Below are 18,288 nucleotides of genomic sequence, written 5' to 3'. Positions count from 1 at the left end.
TCACATTAATCATCTCAGAGAAAAGGAAAGCTCAAGTCTAAAATTTTAAGTTTTGTTTTAATAAACCTAATGTAACAAATACATTGAATTAGAAAAATAGCCAATGATTATATAGAAAAAAAGAAAGAGATAAAACAATATATTCTGTAATACAAAATCTAACCAGTTTTAGATTTTTATTTCGTAAATTTTGAAAAATCTATAAACATGCATCTTCTTAGACCAGAGTTAATTAAAAATAATAATTATAAGCACGTGTGACGCGCCTATTATATGCGCGTATGATTAATTTCAAACGTATTCTTTTCCATTAAAATGTTTTTTTTTTTTTTTAAATAAAAAATAAAAACTCTATTAAACCTTCTAAAAAACCCATCCATCGTCGCCGGCGAAAAAACAAAAGACTCGGCGACGGAAACAAACAAAGATGGGAAGAAGAGGGAGACGACACAGAGGTACGTTGAATAGAAATCAAACCGAAAAGAGCAGAGAGAATGTTCAAAAACCACTCAAATCCGATGCTTCCATCTTCCAAAAGCCAATCTGGTCAAATCTTGATTTCGAGGAGTATTACAAGGTAAGGTACTACTACTACTACTTTATACTACAATCCAATGGGCTTCTAGAAATCTTGCTCCCTAAACAACAACATTGTGTATTGTTCTTTCTTGTTGTTGTGGTGTCTCTATCTATAAGGAGCAAAGGATAGTGAAAGCACAAGAGTGGGATTCGTTTATGGAGATTCTTCGTAAGCCATTGCCTGCTGCTTTCAGAGTTAATTCCAAGTACGTATGTTATTTGCTTTGTTTATCTCCATCCTTGAATCTTTAAACAGTTTCATCATTCATGGTTTAAGTTTTTTTTACTTCTTTAGTGGCCAATTTTGCGATGATCTTCGACTCAAGTTGGAGAATGATTTCATGAAATCTCTTCAGGCTGAGGTAAAATATTTCATTGAATCTTGTTTTTTTTTTGTTGTTTTTGTATTATTTTGTACAATCCTCAAATGTTGGATTCTTTGCCTTTTTTACTTAGGCTGTAGAGAGTGGTGAATTGGAGGCTATCAAGCCTTTGCCTTGGTACCCTAATAATCTTGCTTGGCATTCTAATTTTTCACGCAAAGAGATTAGGAAAAACCAGTCACTTGAGAGGTACAACTTTGTTTCTCATGCCAGTTGCTTCCTGTTTTGAGTTCATGCTCTCTTCTTCCAGTTACTTAGCCTTCTTTTTTTAATTGGGGTCTTATTCAGGTTCCATGAGTTTCTAAAGTTAGAAACTGAAGTTGGGAACATGACCAGGCAAGAGTCAGTTAGTATGGTATGGTAGTGTGTAACATTCTTGTAATCGCATTCATATGTACATTTTATAGTCCTCGTGGTTGATTTTATGATCACGCAGGTTCCACCTCTCTTCCTTGATGTACATCCAGATCATTTTGTACTCGACAGTGAGTGTTTTTATTATTCGACATTGTTTGAGTTTGCTATGGACTTGAGGAGTAACCATTAACTGATTCACTCGTCTTTCTCTTCTTCTCTTTTTTTGTCTGAATAGTGTGCGCTGCACCTGGTTCCAAGACATTTCAGCTGCTTGAAATAATACATGAGTCATCAGAACCAGGATCTCTACCTAAAGGAATGGTTTGTTATACTCTATCATCTCCAGTCATTTTGGTTGATAGATATTTTTTTTTTTTGTTTCTAATTGTTTTGGTTGAATCAGGTGGTGGCGAATGATGTTGACTATAAAAGATCTAACCTTCTTATTCACCAAACGAAAAGAACTTGTACGACCAACTTGATGGTCACTAACAATGAAGGTCAACATTTCCCTAACTGCAACACCAAGGGAACCTTGTCCAAAGAAGCATCTGAGATTAATCATCATCCCATTGACCAGCTTCTCTTTGATCGTGTCCTATGTGATGTCCCATGTAGCGGTGATGGTACTCTGCGCAAGGCTCCAGACATATGGCGAAGATGGTTTGTTGACATTTCTGAGCTTCCAAATTGACATTTGTTGATTCCAATTGCTTCAACATTCTTACTTGTTTCGTCGTTTTCTTCACAGGAATTCTGGATCTGGCAATGGACTTCATAGTCTACAGGTTGTGCTTGCCATGAGAGGTAAGCCTTCTTTCCTAACAAGGTTCCATTAGCAGAATCTTATTATTTGATTGTCATCTGCATTGTCTCGTGGTTTCAGGTTTATCTCTGTTAAAACTTGGTGGGAGAATGATATACTCAACCTGCTCAATGAACCCAATCGAAGATGAAGCTGTTGTTGCTGAAGTAATCTATTAGTTTCTTTCTTCTTTCGCCATAAACCCATTCTTTTGGATGCTGATATATATTGTTAGTATTCTTCAGATTCTGAGGAGGTGTGGATGCTCTGTTGAGCTTGTAGATGTTTCAGATAAGCTTCCTGAACTTATTAGAAGACCAGGTCTTAAGAAATGGAAGGTGCAAATATATCTATTACTGTACTTTGAAGGAAGACAAAGAGTAATGAAGTTTTAATCTGGATTTGTATCTGTGTGGATTTAGGTGCATGATAGAGGTGGGTGGTATAGATCTTACAAAGAAGTTCCAAAGTCACAGAGAGACGGAGTTCTTAAGAGCATGTTTCCTTCTGGTAAAAGTGATAAAGACTCAACGGGTGGTGGAAACAGCTACGAAGAAATGACTTCTATCTCTTCTGATGAATCAGCTGAGGAAGTCTGTGATCTTCCCCTTGAACGTTGTATGAGGATACTGCCTCATGATCAAAACACTGGAGGATTTTTCATAGCAGTCCTTCACAAAGTTTCACCTCTACCAGGTAAATTTGAAGAACTTACTGTTGTATAACCTCTCTAGTTGATTCTTTAATAGGATTCGCGGATCATTTGCTTGCAGAGTTTCTGGAGAAAATAAATCAGAGAAGGAATTTATACTCGTATGAAGCAGTATTTGACACTGTGGTTACTAAACCTGAAGAGGGTGTAGAGGGAATAGTTTTAGAAGTAGCAGTTTCAGAGAAAGAAAATACCAGCGAAGAAGGCATACTTGATGATATGGGAGGCAAGAGAGAAGTACCATTAATACAAGGGAAGTGGAAAGGCCTTTACCCTGTTGTTTTCTTGAGAGATGAAACAGTGATCAAAGGGATCAAGACATTTTACGGCATCAAAGATGAATTGTTTCCGCTGTATGGTCATCTCGTGACTAGAAACAGCGACATAAGCAGCCATGGAAACGTGAAAAGGATATACTATGTTTCGAAAGCAGTTAAGGATGTTCTTGAGCTTAATTTTGCAGTTGGGAAGCCGCTCAAGATTTCCTCTGTTGGCCTCCAGATGTTTGTAAGTAACAATATAATTTCATCTCCCTCTATCTCTCAGTCAAATACGAAATAGCAGAGGCGGGATTTACAAACTTTTTAAACTAACCAAAAACGCAGGAGAAACAATCGTCAAAAGAATGTGAAGCCAACTGTTGCTCATTCCGAATAACCTCAGAGGGATTGCCTGTGATCCTTCCGTACATGACCAAGCAAATACTTTATGCAACAATGGCGGATTTCAAGAACCTCCTGCAACACAAATCAATCAAGTTCCTAGATTTTATTCATCCACAGATTGGTGAGAAAGCAGCAGAACTAGCCTTGGGATCTTGCGTTATGGTTCTCGTTGATGGTGTGTATCAATACCCTTAGTTTTATATAAGATAATACTATGCTTGGTCATGGTGGGATATGCATTTAACGGTTTTTTACTTCCTACAGATACACAGCTCGGGTCAGAACCAGTCAAAGTGAATTCATTAACAATAGCCATTGGTTGCTGGAAGGGCAAAGCTAGCTTAACCGTTATGGTCACAACACTCGATTGTCACCAACTTATCCAGAGACTTTCTGATAGAAGTAAAGAAAAACTACTAGAAAATTGCTGAGAATTGATAGTTTCAAGAATGCTGAGACAACTTGATGATAACATAACTCTCAAAGACTGTTGTTTCACATTTCAATCAAAAGCTATTGTTCCGATACTTTTTTTTCTCCTATGGGTGTCCAATTCCACACCATTAATGTTTAATGAACCAGCAAACAAGCCAGATCCCAAAAGAATATACAATGAAAATAGCATTCTCTATCACCAGAATTCAGGAGGGAAAAAAAAAAATGAATCTTGCTTTGTAACGAGACAGATCAAGAAGAAGTACAACACGTGCTGGTCTTAGCGGGAATGTCTTGTCCAGAACCTGGGATGACAATCTTCTTACCAGCCAAGGAACCAGGGTTATTTGACTCGCCTTGATTCTCGACAGATGCAAGATTCTTCTTGTTGACCGTATTGTATATCTCTGTCATTAGAGTGTTGAACGAGTTTTCCACATTGGTTGCGTTTAGAGCTGAAGTCTCAAGGAAAAAGAGTCCTTCCTTCTCGGCAAACTCCTTAGCGTCTTCTGTGGGAACAGCTCTTTGATCTTCAAGATCAGACTTGTTTCCAATAAGGATGATGACTATGTTCTTATCAGCGTGTGCCCTCAATTCTTCAAGCCAACGAGGGATATGCTCAAAGGTTTCGCGTTTAGTCATGTCATAAACCAGCATTGCACCAACTGCTCCCCTGTAGTAGGCGCTTGTAACGGCTCTGTATCTGCGCTTAGTGCAACAAAACCAAAGTCACTAGCTACATCACAAACCAAAGTCTTGTGCTCCAAAGAATTATACAATTAACTCTAACATAACAACTTCCTTAAAATGTAGAATCCAAATAAGTAAAGCTGATCCAAAATTGAGATGCAGCATGATTCCTCCACAGATAACCTAATTATTCGATCAGATCAAAGTTCTATTGAGGATCTCTGGCCAAGGCGGATCCATGAGTTTGTTCTCTAAACTAGCATACAAAATTCATGACAACAAGTAACAAAAGAGGAAACAAAATCTAAACACAACTTTTTCTAGTCAAACCAAAGTCGCTTTCATGGAAAAAATTACAGATCCGTTGTAAATTCAATTCAGAAACTAAGAAATCGTACCTTTCTTGACCAGCGGTGTCCCAGATCTGAGCCTTAATGCTCTTTTGTTCAATGACGAGTGTACGAGTTTGGAACTCGACGCCGATGGTGGCTTTAGAATCCATACTGAATTCATCTCTAGCGAATCGAGCAAGTAGCTGTGATTTACCTACAGATGAATCTCCGATTAGAACAACTTTGAACACGTAATCCACTTTTCCTGATGCGCCGCCGTATCCACCTCCTCCGGCCATTTTGACGGCGAACTGTTGAAACACTTGTTCTCTCTCTCTCTCTCTCTCTCTCTCTCTCTCAGGTTTCAGGGATCGAGAATAGTTTTGTTTTAGAAACTATAAGCGTAGCTAAAGGGGTTTTTGTGCTGTAGCTGTTAACTGGTGAGAGCGACGGAGGAATGAATCGTAGAGAAAATTAAAATAAGAACAAAGCTACAGTAAAACCTCTATAAATTAATAAACACTATAAATTAATAAATTTTGCTGGTTCCAGGTTGGGTCAGTGTAAAAATTAATAATATTCGATAAGATAATAAGATAATAATTTTTTCAAAATCTCCTTATAAAACATGGTCCCAATAATATCATAAATTAATAATTATGTAAATTTATATATATATATATATACTTATATAATAGTATATGTTTCTCCTAAACCTCAATTCTATAGAACAATTGTAATGTTGTATTTTCAATCTATAATAATATCTCTAAAATATTTTATAACATGTCATACAAATAATTAAAATTTAAAGTTTTAATTTTTAGATATGCATCATTTACAATTTGATAATTTGACAGATTATTAAAATAGGAGAATTGATATTATTATTCATAGATTTGAATTTATGTGTCTCATGTGTATAAGTCAATTTGTCTATAATATTTGTAATTTATTGTAAATAGTGCTTTCTAAATATTACAAGTTCAATTCCTAAACTATAAAATTTATAACATCCGAAAGTTTAATCTTATTTTGTTATACTTGTTCCAATTCATAATTTTTTAAAAAATAAACAATTAAAAATATATCTATAAAATAATAATTATTAATTTATAGATAAATTAATATCACTATAAATTAATAAAATGTCTTCGTCCCAACGTTATTAATTTATAGAAGTTTTACTGTAATTTATAGAAGTTTTACTGTAGTTGGGTGATTATTGATTTGATTGATCTAAATCATTTGGGTTAAAGAGTGATCTAGTGTTCCAGAGTCTAACTGAGAGTGAGACGAATTCCGATCATGACACGTGAAATTTAGAGAGGTCAGGGACACGTGTTTGAGATCGAGAAAAAGTCTAGGGCTTATGATTGGTGGAGAGCACCGGAATAGAGTAAAGAGGTATGTAGGAGATTAGATTTGGATTAAGTGAGCGGGACACGATATTGATTAATGGGTCCCGAAAGCGTCGGCGTCGGATTGTTTGTTTACCTCCGTCCGTATCTAATTAAAAAAGGAAAAAAAAACAACTTAAATGGCCCATGCAGGTTTCGAACCTGCGACCTTCGCGTTATTAGCACGACGCTCTAACCAACTGAGCTAATGGGCCTTTGTGATGTTAGTTATTTCCTACATTGTTTTTACTGTTTGTCTACTATTGTGTTTCTTCGTATACATTTTCTTATTGATTTTATAGCTTACGAATAGCCCAGCCAAAAGACAAAGATCTATCAATAGTATACGAAGAAGTCGAACGAGTTTCATGTTTGTGTACGATATCTATATGTAAAGAGAAATTTACACTAGTAAGTCACACGGTTTACCATTAAGTTAACATAAAAGAACACAGCAGAAAGGAACAGGTTTACTCCTAGAGATCTCTTGGGCTTTTAACTTAAGTCATAAAGACACCAGCTCACAGTACAAAGAGAAAAGTGTTCTTGAAAATCAAAAAGTGTATATAAAGGAAAAAAACAAAAAACAGCACTCAAGACACACGCTAGCTACCCGTTCTTCTCTTCCTGAGCCGTTCAGCAACAATGAAGGCCAGTTCAAGAGACTGTGACGCGTTGAGCCTTGGGTCACAGTGTGTGTGGTAGCGAGAACTGAGGTCATCGTAGGTCACAGTGCGGGACCCTCCAATGCATTCTGTCACGTTCTGACCTGTCATCTCGAGGTGGATACCACCCGCGTGGCTTCCTTCTTGCTCGTGCACATCAAGGAATGCTCGGACTTCAGCCTGTAGAAAAAGACAGGACGTTTTAATGACTGAAATATATGGCAAATGTATTTGTTATGCTGATGAGAGGTTTTAGCTTATAAAGTGTGTACCAGGATTGAGTCAAAGGCACGTGTTTTAAGACCGCAAGGTGCTTTGATGGTGTTTCCATGCATTGGATCGCAGACCCATGTCACAATCTGGCCTGATCTGCGGACTGCTCTGATCAGGTGGGGAAGCTTAACTCTCATGTTCTCGGCACCCATTCTCACAATTACAGTGATTCTTCCAGGCTTGTTGTTAGGATTCAGGATTTCTACTAGCTTGACCAGCTCATTGGGATCCATTTTGTTGCTCACCTGCATCATGTGTTGGATATTTAGCCAATTCAGCTTTGAATCCAAGCCAATAATAACTTTGATTAAGTGGCAAGATAATATAGGAAAAATACGAGCCACGAGACCAAGCATAAACCTCAAATGCTACTCTGTTTTGCTTTCATCATAAACCAAAAATGATATCTACCTAATCCTAAGTTTAAGTATTTCAGTATTCTTTGATAAAAAGATAAAGTACCTTAATGCCCAGAGGATTAGCAATCCCCCTGAGAAACTCGACATGAGCACCATCCAACTGTCTGGTACGCTCCCCGCACCAAACCATGTGTGCAGAGCAATCATAGTAGAGACCAGAAGTAGAGTCCAACCTTGTGAGCGATTGCTCGTAAGGGAGAAGCAAGCACTCATGGGATGTGTAGAAATCAGTTGTAGTCATGAGTGGATGATCCTTGCCAAGTCCACACGCAGACATGAACCCCAAGGCCTCATCAACCCTGTTACCTAATTCCTGGTACCTGTATAAGAAAACAGAAAACCGAGTTGCACTAGTTGCTAGCTATCACCATCACTAATTCATCCAGAGAAGTTTGTTTTCACATTCTATTCAAACCCTATTCAAAGTAATATGCTTTCTTAACATCTACCAAGAAAAGGCAGTCCTCTCTAAAGACACAAAGTCTAGAGCAAATGTATAATAAAATGTACCTGTCAGCTTGCTCACTATGTTCAACAAAATCAAGGTTCCACTGAGTAACTCTCTGCATAGCAGCATAGCCCCCCGTGGCAAAGGCTCGAAGAAGGTTCAAAGTAGCAGCAGACTGAGTGTAAGCCCGAATCATCCTATTAGGATCAGGGATCCTAGATTTCTCATCAAAAGTGTCACCATTGATGTTGTCTCCCTTGTAGCTAGGTAATTTCACTCCATCAATCTCCTCAAAGGGATCAGATCTAGGCTTAGCAAATTGACCAGCCATTCTCCCTACCTAAACACACATGACAAAGATTCCGGTCAAAAACAAATAAATCTGAAGAAGCTAAAGGAGAAGAAGAAGATGAGGATTGGATCTGACCTTAATAACCGGAACTTGGCCGCCGAAGGTAAGAACAATACTCATCTGAAGCAAAACCCTAAAGGTATCTCTGATATTAGTAGCATTGAACTCCTTGAAACTCTCAGCACAATCACCTCCTTGGAGAAGAAAAGCTTTACCAACAGCAGCCTCAGCCAATCTCTCTTCGAGATTCCTAGCTTCTCCGGCGAAGACGATAGGAGGGAAAGCCTCAATCGTCTTAAGCACAGACTCAAGCTCGTTAGCGTCAGGGTAATCAGGAAGCTGCAGAGCTTTTTTCAGTTTCCAGCTCTCTGGAGTCCATTTCAATGCACCAGAAGAGGATGGGGACGCAACGGATTCCTTAACGGAAACAGAGTTTCTAGAAGGGTCAGCGGCGTGAACGGCCGTGACGAGTTTAACGGAGTTAGGCTTGTAGTTGACGGCGGCGGGATGAAATGTGAAGAAGGAAGATTGACGGTTGCTTTGACGGTGAGAGAGACGAGCGTCGCCGCCGGTAACGTAGATAGATCTGGAGGCGGCGTTTGAAAGAGCCATGAGTTTAATAATTTTTCTCTGTTTCTGACTCTGTCTCTCTCTCTCTCTCTTGGGTTTGATTTGGTTTGGTATGAAGAGAGAGAATGAGAATGGGGGCGGTTGATGTGAGGAGAGAGAAGAAACTGCGAATTTTATGTATTTATAGGAGGAGGGTTGGTTTGGACTTTTCAGAGTTTCTTTTGCAGAAAAAAAAAAAAAAAAAAAAAGAGGGTTGTTGGGAATTTTGGAATTTGAAGCCGTCGAAGGGTGTTTACGTAAATTGCGTCCTTTAAGATCTTTTTATTTATTTGGTGGAAGACGTGGAAGAAGCTTTCTCTCTCTTTGGCTTTGGCCACCGCTAAACAAACGTTTTTCATGTACAAATAAAGTTGTCCAAACGACGAATTTTACAATTATGAAATGACTAATTTTTGTTGTATATTCAAAGTAAAGAATGTTTCAATTTGATTGAACTAATTAATAAAAATGTTTAATTTACATATTCACAAACTTTTTCGTTGTTTATGGTTTAAAATATTTTATTATTGTGTGCAGTGCCTAGACTTATGGATGCCTAGGACTATTGCCCTTTTTATTACATGGTAGGCACGGCACTGATTGTGTGCATTGAAGAAAAAAAAAATGGAAACCAAATTACGAAAGAATGGGAAAAATAAATAAATTAAACTTATGACACGTACGTAATTACAATTTTGTTAGACCATGATTACTGGGAGTAACTCTCTCAGATACTCTTATTAGAAAATAATAAAAGGAAGAGAGAGAAGGAAAAAAAGAAAGGAATCGTTTCTTTCCCAAGTCACTTGAGAATCGATTCTCAGAACAAGTGTGACATGTGTCACTTGTTAAGTGAAACAGCAATGAGGAAATAAATAAATAATAATAATTTATAAAAAAAATATTTTTTTTGGTTTTTTTGAGAAACGTTGAGTCGTTCTCGATTAATGATGCTCTTAGGTAGCTCGATAAAATGATAATTTTAAAAATTAAGAAGGGGGAAGACTGGGAGTTGGGGTTAATGACATAAATAGGGCTTCACCAACCAAATCCACCACCATGTCAAGTTGCATATGATCTAAAGATTAATTTTGTTTTATCACACCTAACACACACCCAATCCTTTTTATAAGATATGATTTGAATTCATGATGGACCACGACGCCCCTTTCTATATTTGTCACCATCTTATACACTACTAACTTCCTTTTCTATCTATAAAAACTGAAGAATTTAAAAGAAAAACAAAAACAAAAAAAATGTATAGGAAATCTAATTATAAACCATGCCATAATCCTTACAAATAAATTAAGGCTATGGCCTATAAAAATAAAAAATAAAGAGCGGTAAAAAAGTTAAGTTGATGACCGTTAAATTGCAAAGAAGAAGATTAGCCTTTAGGAGCCACAGATTTATTTTTGCCTATTTTATCTCACAAGAAGTCGTCACAAAGTCCTTCTCTGTAACCACACACACACACTCACAGAGTAAGTAAGACTCGATCATCATCATCAATGGCGGTTGTTTATTGCAACCACTCGGCGGTTCTCCTCTCTCCATCCACCGCCGTTTCATCCTCCCTTTCTTCTTCCTCCTCCTCGTCGTCGCTGCTCGTCGGCTTCAAAACGCTGCGTTTCAAATCCAGAAGCGTCTACTCGAAAACCAGAGTATCTCCTGTCTCTGCATTATCATCGTCTCCTCCTGCACGGTCTCTTGAAGCTCTGATTTTCGACTGCGACGGTGTGATCCTTGAGTCGGAGAATCTGCACCGTCAAGCTTACAACGACGCCTTCTCGCATTTCGATGTTCGTTGCCCTCCTTCTTCCTCTGAGTCTCTCGACTGGAGCCTCGAGTTCTACGATAAGTTTCAGAACCTGGTCGGTGGTGGAAAACCCAAAATGCGTTGGTATTTCAAAGAAAACGGATGGCCAACTTCCACCATTTTCGACTCACCTCCTCAGAGTGACGATGATCGAGCCAAGTTAATCGATACTATTCAGGTCACTCACTCGCTTTATCTCTAACTGCAAAACTAAAAGATTTGGTTTTTATTTAAAAAATCTTTTGCAGGATTGGAAAACTGAGAGGTATAAAGAAATCATAAAATCAGGAAGTGTAAGTTTGCGAGTATTTTGATATCTTAGTTTTTGATTTGTTCTGAGGAGATAAACTAATAATAATAAATCTCTCTGCTTTTTTTTTTTTGGCTTTTCAGGTAGAACCAAGACCTGGTGTAATAAGACTAATGGATGAAGCAAAAGCTGCTGTACGTAATGAGTTCTTCTTTTCATATATACCTTTTTATAAATGTCTGAATTGGAATTTAGGTTCTTGAAATACTCTTCTTACTACAGGGGAAAAAACTAGCTGTTTGTTCTGCAGCTACAAAGAGTTCGGTTATAATGTGTCTCGAGAACCTCATCGACATCGTGAGTTGTTTTCTTTTCGCCACTCTATTGTCATCGACCGTCCTTCCTTCTTTCGAGTGTTTTTTCTTTGTCGCTTATATTTATGTCATCTTAGGAGCGGTTCCAAGGACTCGATTGCTTCCTTGCAGGTGATTTTATCACTTTCTCTCTTAAAGAGTTACTTACTCGGCATGTCTGTGTTAAACACTTCTTCCAAGTTTTAATCTATTTTGGTTGTATATTTGGCTTTGCAGGGAATGATGTGAAGGAGAAGAAACCCGATCCTTCTATTTATATTACAGCTGCCGAGGTAATATCAATCGAAGAAAGCAAAAACTTTATATAAAACTTACCAAGAATTAGCCAAATTTCACAAATTCTGGATTTTGTTGATTGCAGAAGCTAGGTGTTTCAGTGAAAGACTGTTTGGTCATAGAGGACAGTGTGATTGGCCTGCAGGTAAAATATCATATCTTTTGCTCGTCTACGAATCTTCTTACACCTCCAAACATCCTAACCTGTCTTTTGAGTTTTCAATCTATAGGCTGCTACGAAAGCAGGGATGTCATGTGTGATCACATACACTTCTTCAACCTCTGATCAGGTCTCGTCAACAACATCTTCATCTTCTTCTTCTTCTTCTTCCCTATTCTTCTATTCTCTTTTACAATACTTGGTTTTAGTAACATTCAAAAACTTGGGTTTCAGGATTTCAAAGATGCTATCTCTGTATACCCTGACCTTAGTAATGTGAAGTAAGTAGGATCATACATCATCACAGGAATTTTGCCAAAAGGTTCTCTCTTTTCATCGACGCATTATTAGCTAACTTATGGTGTTTCCTTCTTGTTGTTTGTAGATTGAAAGACCTGGAAACTCTGCTTCAAACCATCGTTACTGCAGCTTGACACATTTGTCTCCTTTTCAATTTTTGTCTGTTCTTCTGCAACTGTACATTTGTCTTTGTTTAATAACTTTTCATTTTAATAATATAGAAAAAAAAAAAGATCCAAATGTATAAATAACAGTACAATACAATCAAGACCTAGCCTGAATCCTGATAAATCCATAAAAATTGTTTTTTTTTTTAAAGAGTAAAGTACAAAAATTGAAGAGGAAAAAACCAAAGAAAGAGTTCTTCAATTTTCCTCTCACCTAATATATGTCTTTCTTCTCCCTCTTTGCTTATCTTCTCCATCATTAGAAAGAAGACAAGCAGCTAGAGGAGGATGATGAATCTATATAACACCACATTTTTCATAATCTGTGTGTTTGGTTTATCTCCTGCTATTAGCTACCTTGTTCTTGCTCATATCAGCAAGCTCCTCAACAAGTTTCTTCTCTTCTTTACTCAATCTCTTAGGAATCTCAACTTGCACTCTCACTAACTGATCACCTCTCATCTTACTCTTATTCAAAACCGGAACTCCCTTTTTCGCCATCACCAGCGTTGTGCTCGGTTGTGTCCCTGCTGGTACTTTCAAATCCACCTCTCCATCCACTGTCGGAACCTTCAAAGTCGTTCCCAATATGGCATCTACATACGAAATCTTACACGTATAAAGTATATTCGTATCATCACGCTTCAGAATCGGATCCGGAATCACCTCAATAACAGCAAAGAGATCTCCTGATGATCCGCCTCTCTTTCCCGCGTTCCCTTCTCCCCTTACTCTCAACCTACTTCCAGAATCCACACCAGCAGGAACTTTAAGACTAATCCGCTTTGTCCTTCTCAAACGTCCATCTCCTGAGCATGCGCCACATGGTTTTGAAATCTCTCCAGTTCCGTTACACGGGGAGCAAGTCATGACTTGTTGGAATACACCGAGTGGTGTTCTTGTCGATGCTACCACCTGTCCTTGCCCGCCACATGTTTTGCATTTGGTCGGTTTGGTTCCCGCCTTTGCTCCAGAACCATTGCAAGTCCCACAGCTCTCTAACCGAGATATCTCAATTTCTTTCTCAATACCGAAAACAGCTTCTTTGAAATTCAAGATTAGTGAGTAATACTCGTCTTCACCGTCGATAGCTCTGCTCCTTGAACCTCTACTACCCATTCCACCGCCCATTCCTCCCATCCCACCCATTCCTTCGAATAATGACTCGAATAGATCAAATGGATTACTATAATCCTGCAAAATTACATTAAAAGAACAGCAATGTCAGATCATCAGAATGATGATTCAAATGTCAATAGAGAAGAATATATCTATATATACCCCCATGCCTCCCATTCCAGCGCCTTTAACTCCAGCCTCGCCATATCTGTCGTATAGAGATCTTTTTTCATCATCTGATAAGATCTGCAGGAAAATAAAACAATGGTTATTAGGCTCTTTCAAGTATCAGCACAATCATTAAAGCTAAAAGCATCTAAAAAAGAAGATGGACTTCACCTCATATGCATTACTTATTTCTTTAAATTTATCCTCTGCCCCAGCATCCCTGTAATCAAAGTGTAAACAAAACGGTGACGACTAAAACCTTCAGAAGCAGTTTCACTATGCTGTCATAGTTTTGATTTTTGATGTTTGGTGGTTAATGGTTATATGAGCATATGGAAGCTTAACCAAAAATCTGCACTAATTCTCTTTCTTTAGCGTTTCTCAAATATGAGCTCTAACAAGAAATACGCCAATTTTGATGCAGGAAGGTAATAACTCATATTTGCAACTTATATTGGACGCTTGAATTGAAGTAAAACTTACTTGTTCACGTCCGGATGGTAACTCCTCGCGAGCTTCCGATAAGCTGAAAATAGGTGCAGAGAAAAACAATTTCCTTGTCAAACTATGGAAGATCTCAAGTTCACACAACTCAAAAGCTGAACACATGAAGCTCAGAGAGAATCATCAATGAGAGCTACACATCAGTGTTGCATTTTTCTGACTAGGGAACTCGGTGAAATGAAATCACATACCACTTTTAATCTCAGCTTTGGTTGAATTTTTTGAGACTCCAAGGACAGAATAGAAATCCTGGAAATTGAACACACACACACACACACTCGTTAGCAAAAAAAAAAAACTTAATTCTGCAAGGAAAAAAAAAGTACATAAGAAATGAAGAGAACCATCACTGAATATGTAAAGAAAAGGGAATGAAAACATACAGTATCGGCTCTAACAGTGAAACGAGCTCCTATACGAGAATGTGTATTTCGGGATAGTCCTTTCAGTGACAAGAAGGGCAAGGAGCCCTGTGAGAACATACTCGACCTTGAAGCTCCCAAACAATTTATCTGGCTGATGCAACTGCAAAAGGTTATCAAAAAGCAAAACAACTCGAATTAGCCTTTCAGATACATATAACTCTACAAACCCTTACTAAGTTATACAAGAATTCTACTTTTTATAGACAGACAATAGCAAGGGATGGGTCAATTGAAATTAAGGCATGGGAAAAGTAAATAAGTACTTGTCATGATGAGATTCGAATCTGGTAGGATAATTAGCTTTAACAGCAAACTGAGGACGAAGAATCCCCCAATGAGCAACACATGAACTTCCAAATTGTATAAGAGCCATTAAACACTCCCCTGCAACACAGCACCAAGTAGATTTCAGCTAACATAAAAAAACCCTAGCCAACTTAAACAAACAAACCAAAAGATGAAAGCTTTTTTAAAACCTAAGAAGATATTAATACAATTTACATGAAATTTTCCCGACCAGAGAACAGATGCGAGACAAACAACAACAACAACAACAACAACAGCAAAAAAAAAAAAAAAAAAAAAAGAGTTTCACTTTCACCGCAAAATAAGCTTTACAAACCATACGAGTTCTTCAACCACTGAGCAAAAAAAGACACAGTTCGAGGAAAGAATCTTTTTAAATAACACGAAATTTTGTGTCACCCCACTCCCTGCCGCAAAAATTATTAAATCTTTGCGGATGCAAAAGAAGAATCATCACAAGTGAAAGGAAAAGAAATAATCATAGTTCGGATGATTCTAATCGAAGAAGAAGAAATCGTACCGTAATCGAATGAGTGACGACGGGAGAGTTGTTGTGCGCTCTCTCTCTCTCTCTCTCTCGAGTCTCCTCGATAGATAAGAAAAAAACGAGTAGACTCAAATGAAACGAGAGACAAACAAGAGAAACTCACTCTCCCAACTTTAGCCCTTCAAATCCTTTATTATTACCAACAAAACTATTAATTATATTAAAAATTTATTATATTTTACTTAATTATAATAATTCATTAATTAATACTATTTAATAGTCTAGTTCTACATAAATAAAAACCCACCGGAGAGGTAGGTGTCATGGCACCGGCGTGCAACTGGAGAAAGTGAGAAAACCATATCATTGTTTTATTAATACGAGAATTTCAACTTGATCCGTTTAAATTACGAAATCAAAATCTTATTAAATAAAATTGAAGTATATTACTTTCTTGAGATAAAAGTATACTTCAATTCCAAACTTGAAGCAATGTCTTTTTTTTTTAACAGTAAAAAATAAATATAAAATGACACATCAGTAAATTACACACACTTTGGGAACAAGCTGAACAATGATTTAATAATTATGCCTAACTAATAAACACTACTTGGCAAGTACTTAAGTATACGCATCACTTGTTGATCTGATGATGATCTGGGGATATCAGGTTAGCTAACATGACTCTCTCTTATTACCACTGTCATCTGGAGAAGGAATCATCATCATAGGTAGAGCGTCAGTGCAAAGAAAAGATTTCATGTGTTTGTACATCTCCTTTGGTTTCTCTTCATTTATCGCATGTCCTGTCTTTTTTAGTAACACCAGTTGTGCTCTGTCTTCCCCTAAATATCTTTAAACAAAAGCAACTCACATTTAATTATCTGTTATACTAATTGAGAAAAATGATATGAATCGGAAACCAAGAAAAAAAAAAAAAAAAAAAAGGTTAAAACCTTTGCAATCTATGAGCTAATTCCACTGGAAAAACTTGATCTTCCACTCCCCATATTATCAACGTCGGCTGCATATTTCAATCTTCACGTATTAGAAGAATTCAAAAAATGATCATCTCCTTGAGTTTATATCTTTATGAACTCAGATAGAAAGAGAGAGAGAGACCTCAGACCTGTGTTATCTTTGCAAGGTTGGAGAATCTTCTTCCCTTATGCAGAGCTTCCACAAGTTCTTTCCTTTCTTGAAGATAATCTTTACACATTACCTTTGCAATTGCAAGCAACAAATCCTCAACAAACAAAACCCTTTCGCATCGATTTGATATTTACCAAATACCGTACGACAGAATCAATCAATCAGACAAAGAAATATACTGTACCAATTAGTCTTGCGAACATCAAACTTTGGTGCTTTTTATAACTAAACTAAGAAACTCGAGACTCTGAAAAAAAAAGAACTAAATCTTTTTTTCTCAACGAACAATTGATGCTATAATTAATTATAACCACAAAATAGCCTATATACGATTGAAATCGCAGAAGAAGAAGACTTACATGAATGTAATCCATGGCAAAGCAAGAAGGTATCCAAATCGGAGGTTTATAGAAAGATAACTGGAGAAGCCGCCGGAGCATCGAAGGAGACTGAGGAAACAAAAGAGTAGCCGCCTCCTCCGGGTCCCTCACTTTAAACATCCCGTCCTCCACGTCTTTCTCCTCGAGAGCAACCCCGGCGCATATTAGCACAACCCGATCTATCCTCTCCTTAAACTGCGCCGCCAACGAGTAGGCCACGAAGCCTCCGTAGCTGAGCCCAGCAACGGTCACCGTCCCAACACCGTAACCATCCATCGCCTTCATGACGCAACTCGCCTGGAAAGACTCTGACCGGTCGGGCCGAGTGGTGTACGAGTCACCAAAGAAGATGAGGTCCGGTACGTAGACGTTGAACCGGGGGATAAACCGGTCGATGAAGCGGTCCCACTGCCACATAGCGTTAGCTCCGATTCCGTGGAGGAGGAGGAGCGTGGGCTTGGTGTCGATGTGAGTCTGTGGGATCCAACAGTGGAGAACGGTGCCGTCGCCAAGATCGGAGGTAGATGATCGTAGACCAGCGCGAGAGAAGCTGTATTGGTAACATTTGTTACGAGAAGACACGTAGCTGAAGCAACTCGCCATTGATTCTCTTCTTCTTCTTCTTCTTCTTTGTGTGAGAGACTTTGCAGAAACAGAGAGACCAAGTGTGACCTTTAAAGTAATAAAAATAAATAAATAATAAAATTTAGATTTTAAAAAAAAAAAAAAAAATCGACAGTGATTACGTGACCCGTTTTGATTCGTTAAAAAAATTAACAATATTTTGGTGAACTTCCCGTTTCTGCTTTTGAAATTTTATATCCACAATATGAATGAACAAAATAATAGAGTTATGTGACAGAGACAAAAAAAAAAAAAAAAAATCTTTTTAAGTAATGCAAATCTACGAGGCATAATTTTTGTTTTTCTTACCTAATTGTTTTTTTTGGTATGTAACAGAAAACCAAAAAATAAAGTGGTCGTAATCGACCGTAATTTTATTTTATTGGTTACCCACAAAGTTAAATGCTAATAAAAGTCCAAAAACTACCTGTCATGAAATTTTTCTTATTTTATTTTTTAAAACTATATGACGTTTTTGGTCATCGGAATCAGACTTTGGAGTATTGAACAACAGCTATTAACGATTAGTTATTTTTTCATTTTTTTTTAATCCTGTTATTTTAGTTGTTGATAATAAAACAATATAAATTTTTATACTAAGGTTATTCGGTTTTCTCCTTACAAATTAATAATAGTATACTTTTCAAAAG

At 37.5% G+C, this 18,288-nt stretch overlaps 5 protein-coding genes, 1 non-coding gene and 1 pseudogene across 8 annotated transcripts; 2 read left to right on the top strand and 5 right to left on the bottom strand.

Moving 5' to 3' along the window:
• The first annotated feature begins 299 nt into the window (after positions 1–299).
• Positions 300–4,028, top strand: LOC104716291 (uncharacterized). 2 transcript variants are annotated; one of them, XM_087468135.1, is made up of 15 exons: positions 300–577; positions 697–785; positions 875–941; positions 1,036–1,151; positions 1,251–1,317; positions 1,399–1,447; positions 1,555–1,640; positions 1,723–1,982; positions 2,071–2,126; positions 2,206–2,291; positions 2,370–2,462; positions 2,547–2,820; positions 2,898–3,343; positions 3,442–3,676; positions 3,766–4,028. In XM_087468135.1, the coding sequence occupies exons 1-15, from the start codon at positions 428–430 to the stop codon at positions 3,930–3,932; spliced, it is 2,241 nt and encodes a 746-aa protein (XP_087324261.1). In that variant the 5' UTR covers positions 300–427; the 3' UTR covers positions 3,933–4,028. The 2 variants fall into 2 exon arrangements, with proteins under 2 accessions (XP_087324261.1, XP_087324262.1); XM_087468136.1 differs by having other exon boundaries at positions 341–582.
• Positions 3,968–5,456, bottom strand: LOC104716292 (ras-related protein RABA4b). Its single transcript, XM_010433681.3, has 2 exons — positions 5,025–5,456; positions 3,968–4,639 (listed from the first exon to the last, which is right to left on the bottom strand). The coding sequence occupies exons 1-2, from the start codon at positions 5,255–5,257 to the stop codon at positions 4,189–4,191; spliced, it is 684 nt and encodes a 227-aa protein (XP_010431983.1). The 5' UTR covers positions 5,258–5,456; the 3' UTR covers positions 3,968–4,188.
• A 1,043-nt stretch (positions 5,457–6,499) lies between these two features.
• On the bottom strand, positions 6,500–6,573 carry TRNAI-AAU (transfer RNA isoleucine (anticodon AAU)). Its single transcript has one exon. It is a non-coding gene; the product is annotated as a tRNA-Ile (tRNA).
• A 187-nt stretch (positions 6,574–6,760) lies between these two features.
• Positions 6,761–9,327, bottom strand: LOC104716290 (phospho-2-dehydro-3-deoxyheptonate aldolase 1, chloroplastic). Its single transcript, XM_087468133.1, has 5 exons — positions 8,591–9,327; positions 8,226–8,503; positions 7,759–8,035; positions 7,296–7,541; positions 6,761–7,203 (listed from the first exon to the last, which is right to left on the bottom strand). Exons 1-5 carry the CDS (start codon positions 9,125–9,127, stop codon positions 6,964–6,966), a joined length of 1,578 nt encoding a protein of 525 aa, XP_087324259.1. The 5' UTR covers positions 9,128–9,327; the 3' UTR covers positions 6,761–6,963.
• Positions 9,328–10,371: 1,044 nt separating this feature from the next.
• Positions 10,372–12,554, top strand: LOC109124522 (haloacid dehalogenase-like hydrolase domain-containing protein At4g39970). Its single transcript, XM_010433678.3, has 10 exons — positions 10,372–11,124; positions 11,195–11,239; positions 11,340–11,390; positions 11,479–11,553; positions 11,648–11,681; positions 11,787–11,842; positions 11,932–11,991; positions 12,077–12,136; positions 12,241–12,287; positions 12,392–12,554. Exons 1-10 carry the CDS (start codon positions 10,639–10,641, stop codon positions 12,438–12,440), a joined length of 963 nt encoding a protein of 320 aa, XP_010431980.1. The 5' UTR covers positions 10,372–10,638; the 3' UTR covers positions 12,441–12,554.
• LOC104716287 (chaperone protein dnaJ A6, chloroplastic-like) lies at positions 12,495–15,882 on the bottom strand. The gene is made up of 9 exons (XM_010433679.3): positions 15,790–15,882; positions 15,516–15,670; positions 14,953–15,073; positions 14,648–14,789; positions 14,456–14,513; positions 14,244–14,286; positions 13,932–13,980; positions 13,755–13,838; positions 12,495–13,667 (listed from the first exon to the last, which is right to left on the bottom strand). The coding sequence occupies exons 3-9, from the start codon at positions 15,060–15,062 to the stop codon at positions 12,810–12,812; spliced, it is 1,344 nt and encodes a 447-aa protein (XP_010431981.1). The 5' UTR covers positions 15,063–15,073; positions 15,516–15,670; positions 15,790–15,882; the 3' UTR covers positions 12,495–12,809.
• A 7-nt stretch (positions 15,883–15,889) lies between these two features.
• LOC104716285 (uncharacterized) lies at positions 15,890–17,699 on the bottom strand (annotated as a pseudogene). The gene is made up of 4 exons (XR_015567881.1): positions 16,994–17,699; positions 16,612–16,704; positions 16,439–16,506; positions 15,890–16,335 (listed from the first exon to the last, which is right to left on the bottom strand). The product of XR_015567881.1 is annotated as an uncharacterized LOC104716285 (transcript).
• Between the last annotated feature and the right edge of the window lie 589 nt (positions 17,700–18,288).

This window comes from Camelina sativa, chromosome 10 (genome assembly GCF_030686135.1).
Source record: "Camelina sativa cultivar CO46 ecotype springtype chromosome 10, ASM3068613v1".
Lineage (NCBI taxonomy): Eukaryota > Viridiplantae > Streptophyta > Magnoliopsida > Brassicales > Brassicaceae > Camelina > Camelina sativa.
Note: the sequence above shows the minus strand (reverse complement) of the source record. Positions and strands in the feature narration are given on the sequence as shown.

Bases quoted from the DNA above. Each gene is read 5' to 3' on its own strand.
- LOC109124522 (XM_010433678.3), top strand. From the start codon at position 10,639: ATGGCGGTTGTTTATTGCAACCACTCGGCGGTTCTCCTCTCTCCATCC. The intron at 11,682-11,786 runs GTGATTTTATCA...TTGGCTTTGCAG, and splicing joins ACTCGATTGCTTCCTTGCAG to GGAATGATGTGAAGGAGAAG. The intron at 11,992-12,076 runs GTAAAATATCAT...TTCAATCTATAG, and splicing joins ACAGTGTGATTGGCCTGCAG to GCTGCTACGAAAGCAGGGAT.
- LOC104716290 (XM_087468133.1), bottom strand. From the start codon at position 9,127: ATGGCTCTTTCAAACGCCGCCTCCAGATCTATCTACGTTACCGGCGGC. The intron at 7,542-7,758 runs GTACTTTATCTT...CACATGATGCAG, and splicing joins CTAATCCTCTGGGCATTAAG to GTGAGCAACAAAATGGATCC. The intron at 7,204-7,295 runs GTACACACTTTA...CTTTTTCTACAG, and splicing joins GTGCCTTTGACTCAATCCTG to GCTGAAGTCCGAGCATTCCT.
- LOC104716287 (XM_010433679.3), bottom strand. From the start codon at position 15,062: ATGGCTCTTATACAATTTGGAAGTTCATGTGTTGCTCATTGGGGGATT. The intron at 14,287-14,455 runs GTATGTGATTTC...ACCTATTTTCAG, and splicing joins CAAAGCTGAGATTAAAAGTG to CTTATCGGAAGCTCGCGAGG. The intron at 13,668-13,754 runs GTATATATAGAT...GTAATTTTGCAG, and splicing joins CTGGAATGGGAGGCATGGGG to GATTATAGTAATCCATTTGA.
- LOC104716292 (XM_010433681.3), bottom strand. From the start codon at position 5,257: ATGGCCGGAGGAGGTGGATACGGCGGCGCATCAGGAAAAGTGGATTAC. The intron at 4,640-5,024 runs GTACGATTTCTT...CACTAAGCGCAG, and splicing joins GACACCGCTGGTCAAGAAAG to ATACAGAGCCGTTACAAGCG.
- LOC104716291 (XM_087468135.1), top strand. From the start codon at position 428: ATGGGAAGAAGAGGGAGACGACACAGAGGTACGTTGAATAGAAATCAA. The intron at 942-1,035 runs GTAAAATATTTC...TTTTTTACTTAG, and splicing joins TGAAATCTCTTCAGGCTGAG to GCTGTAGAGAGTGGTGAATT. The intron at 3,677-3,765 runs GTGTGTATCAAT...TACTTCCTACAG, and splicing joins CGTTATGGTTCTCGTTGATG to ATACACAGCTCGGGTCAGAA.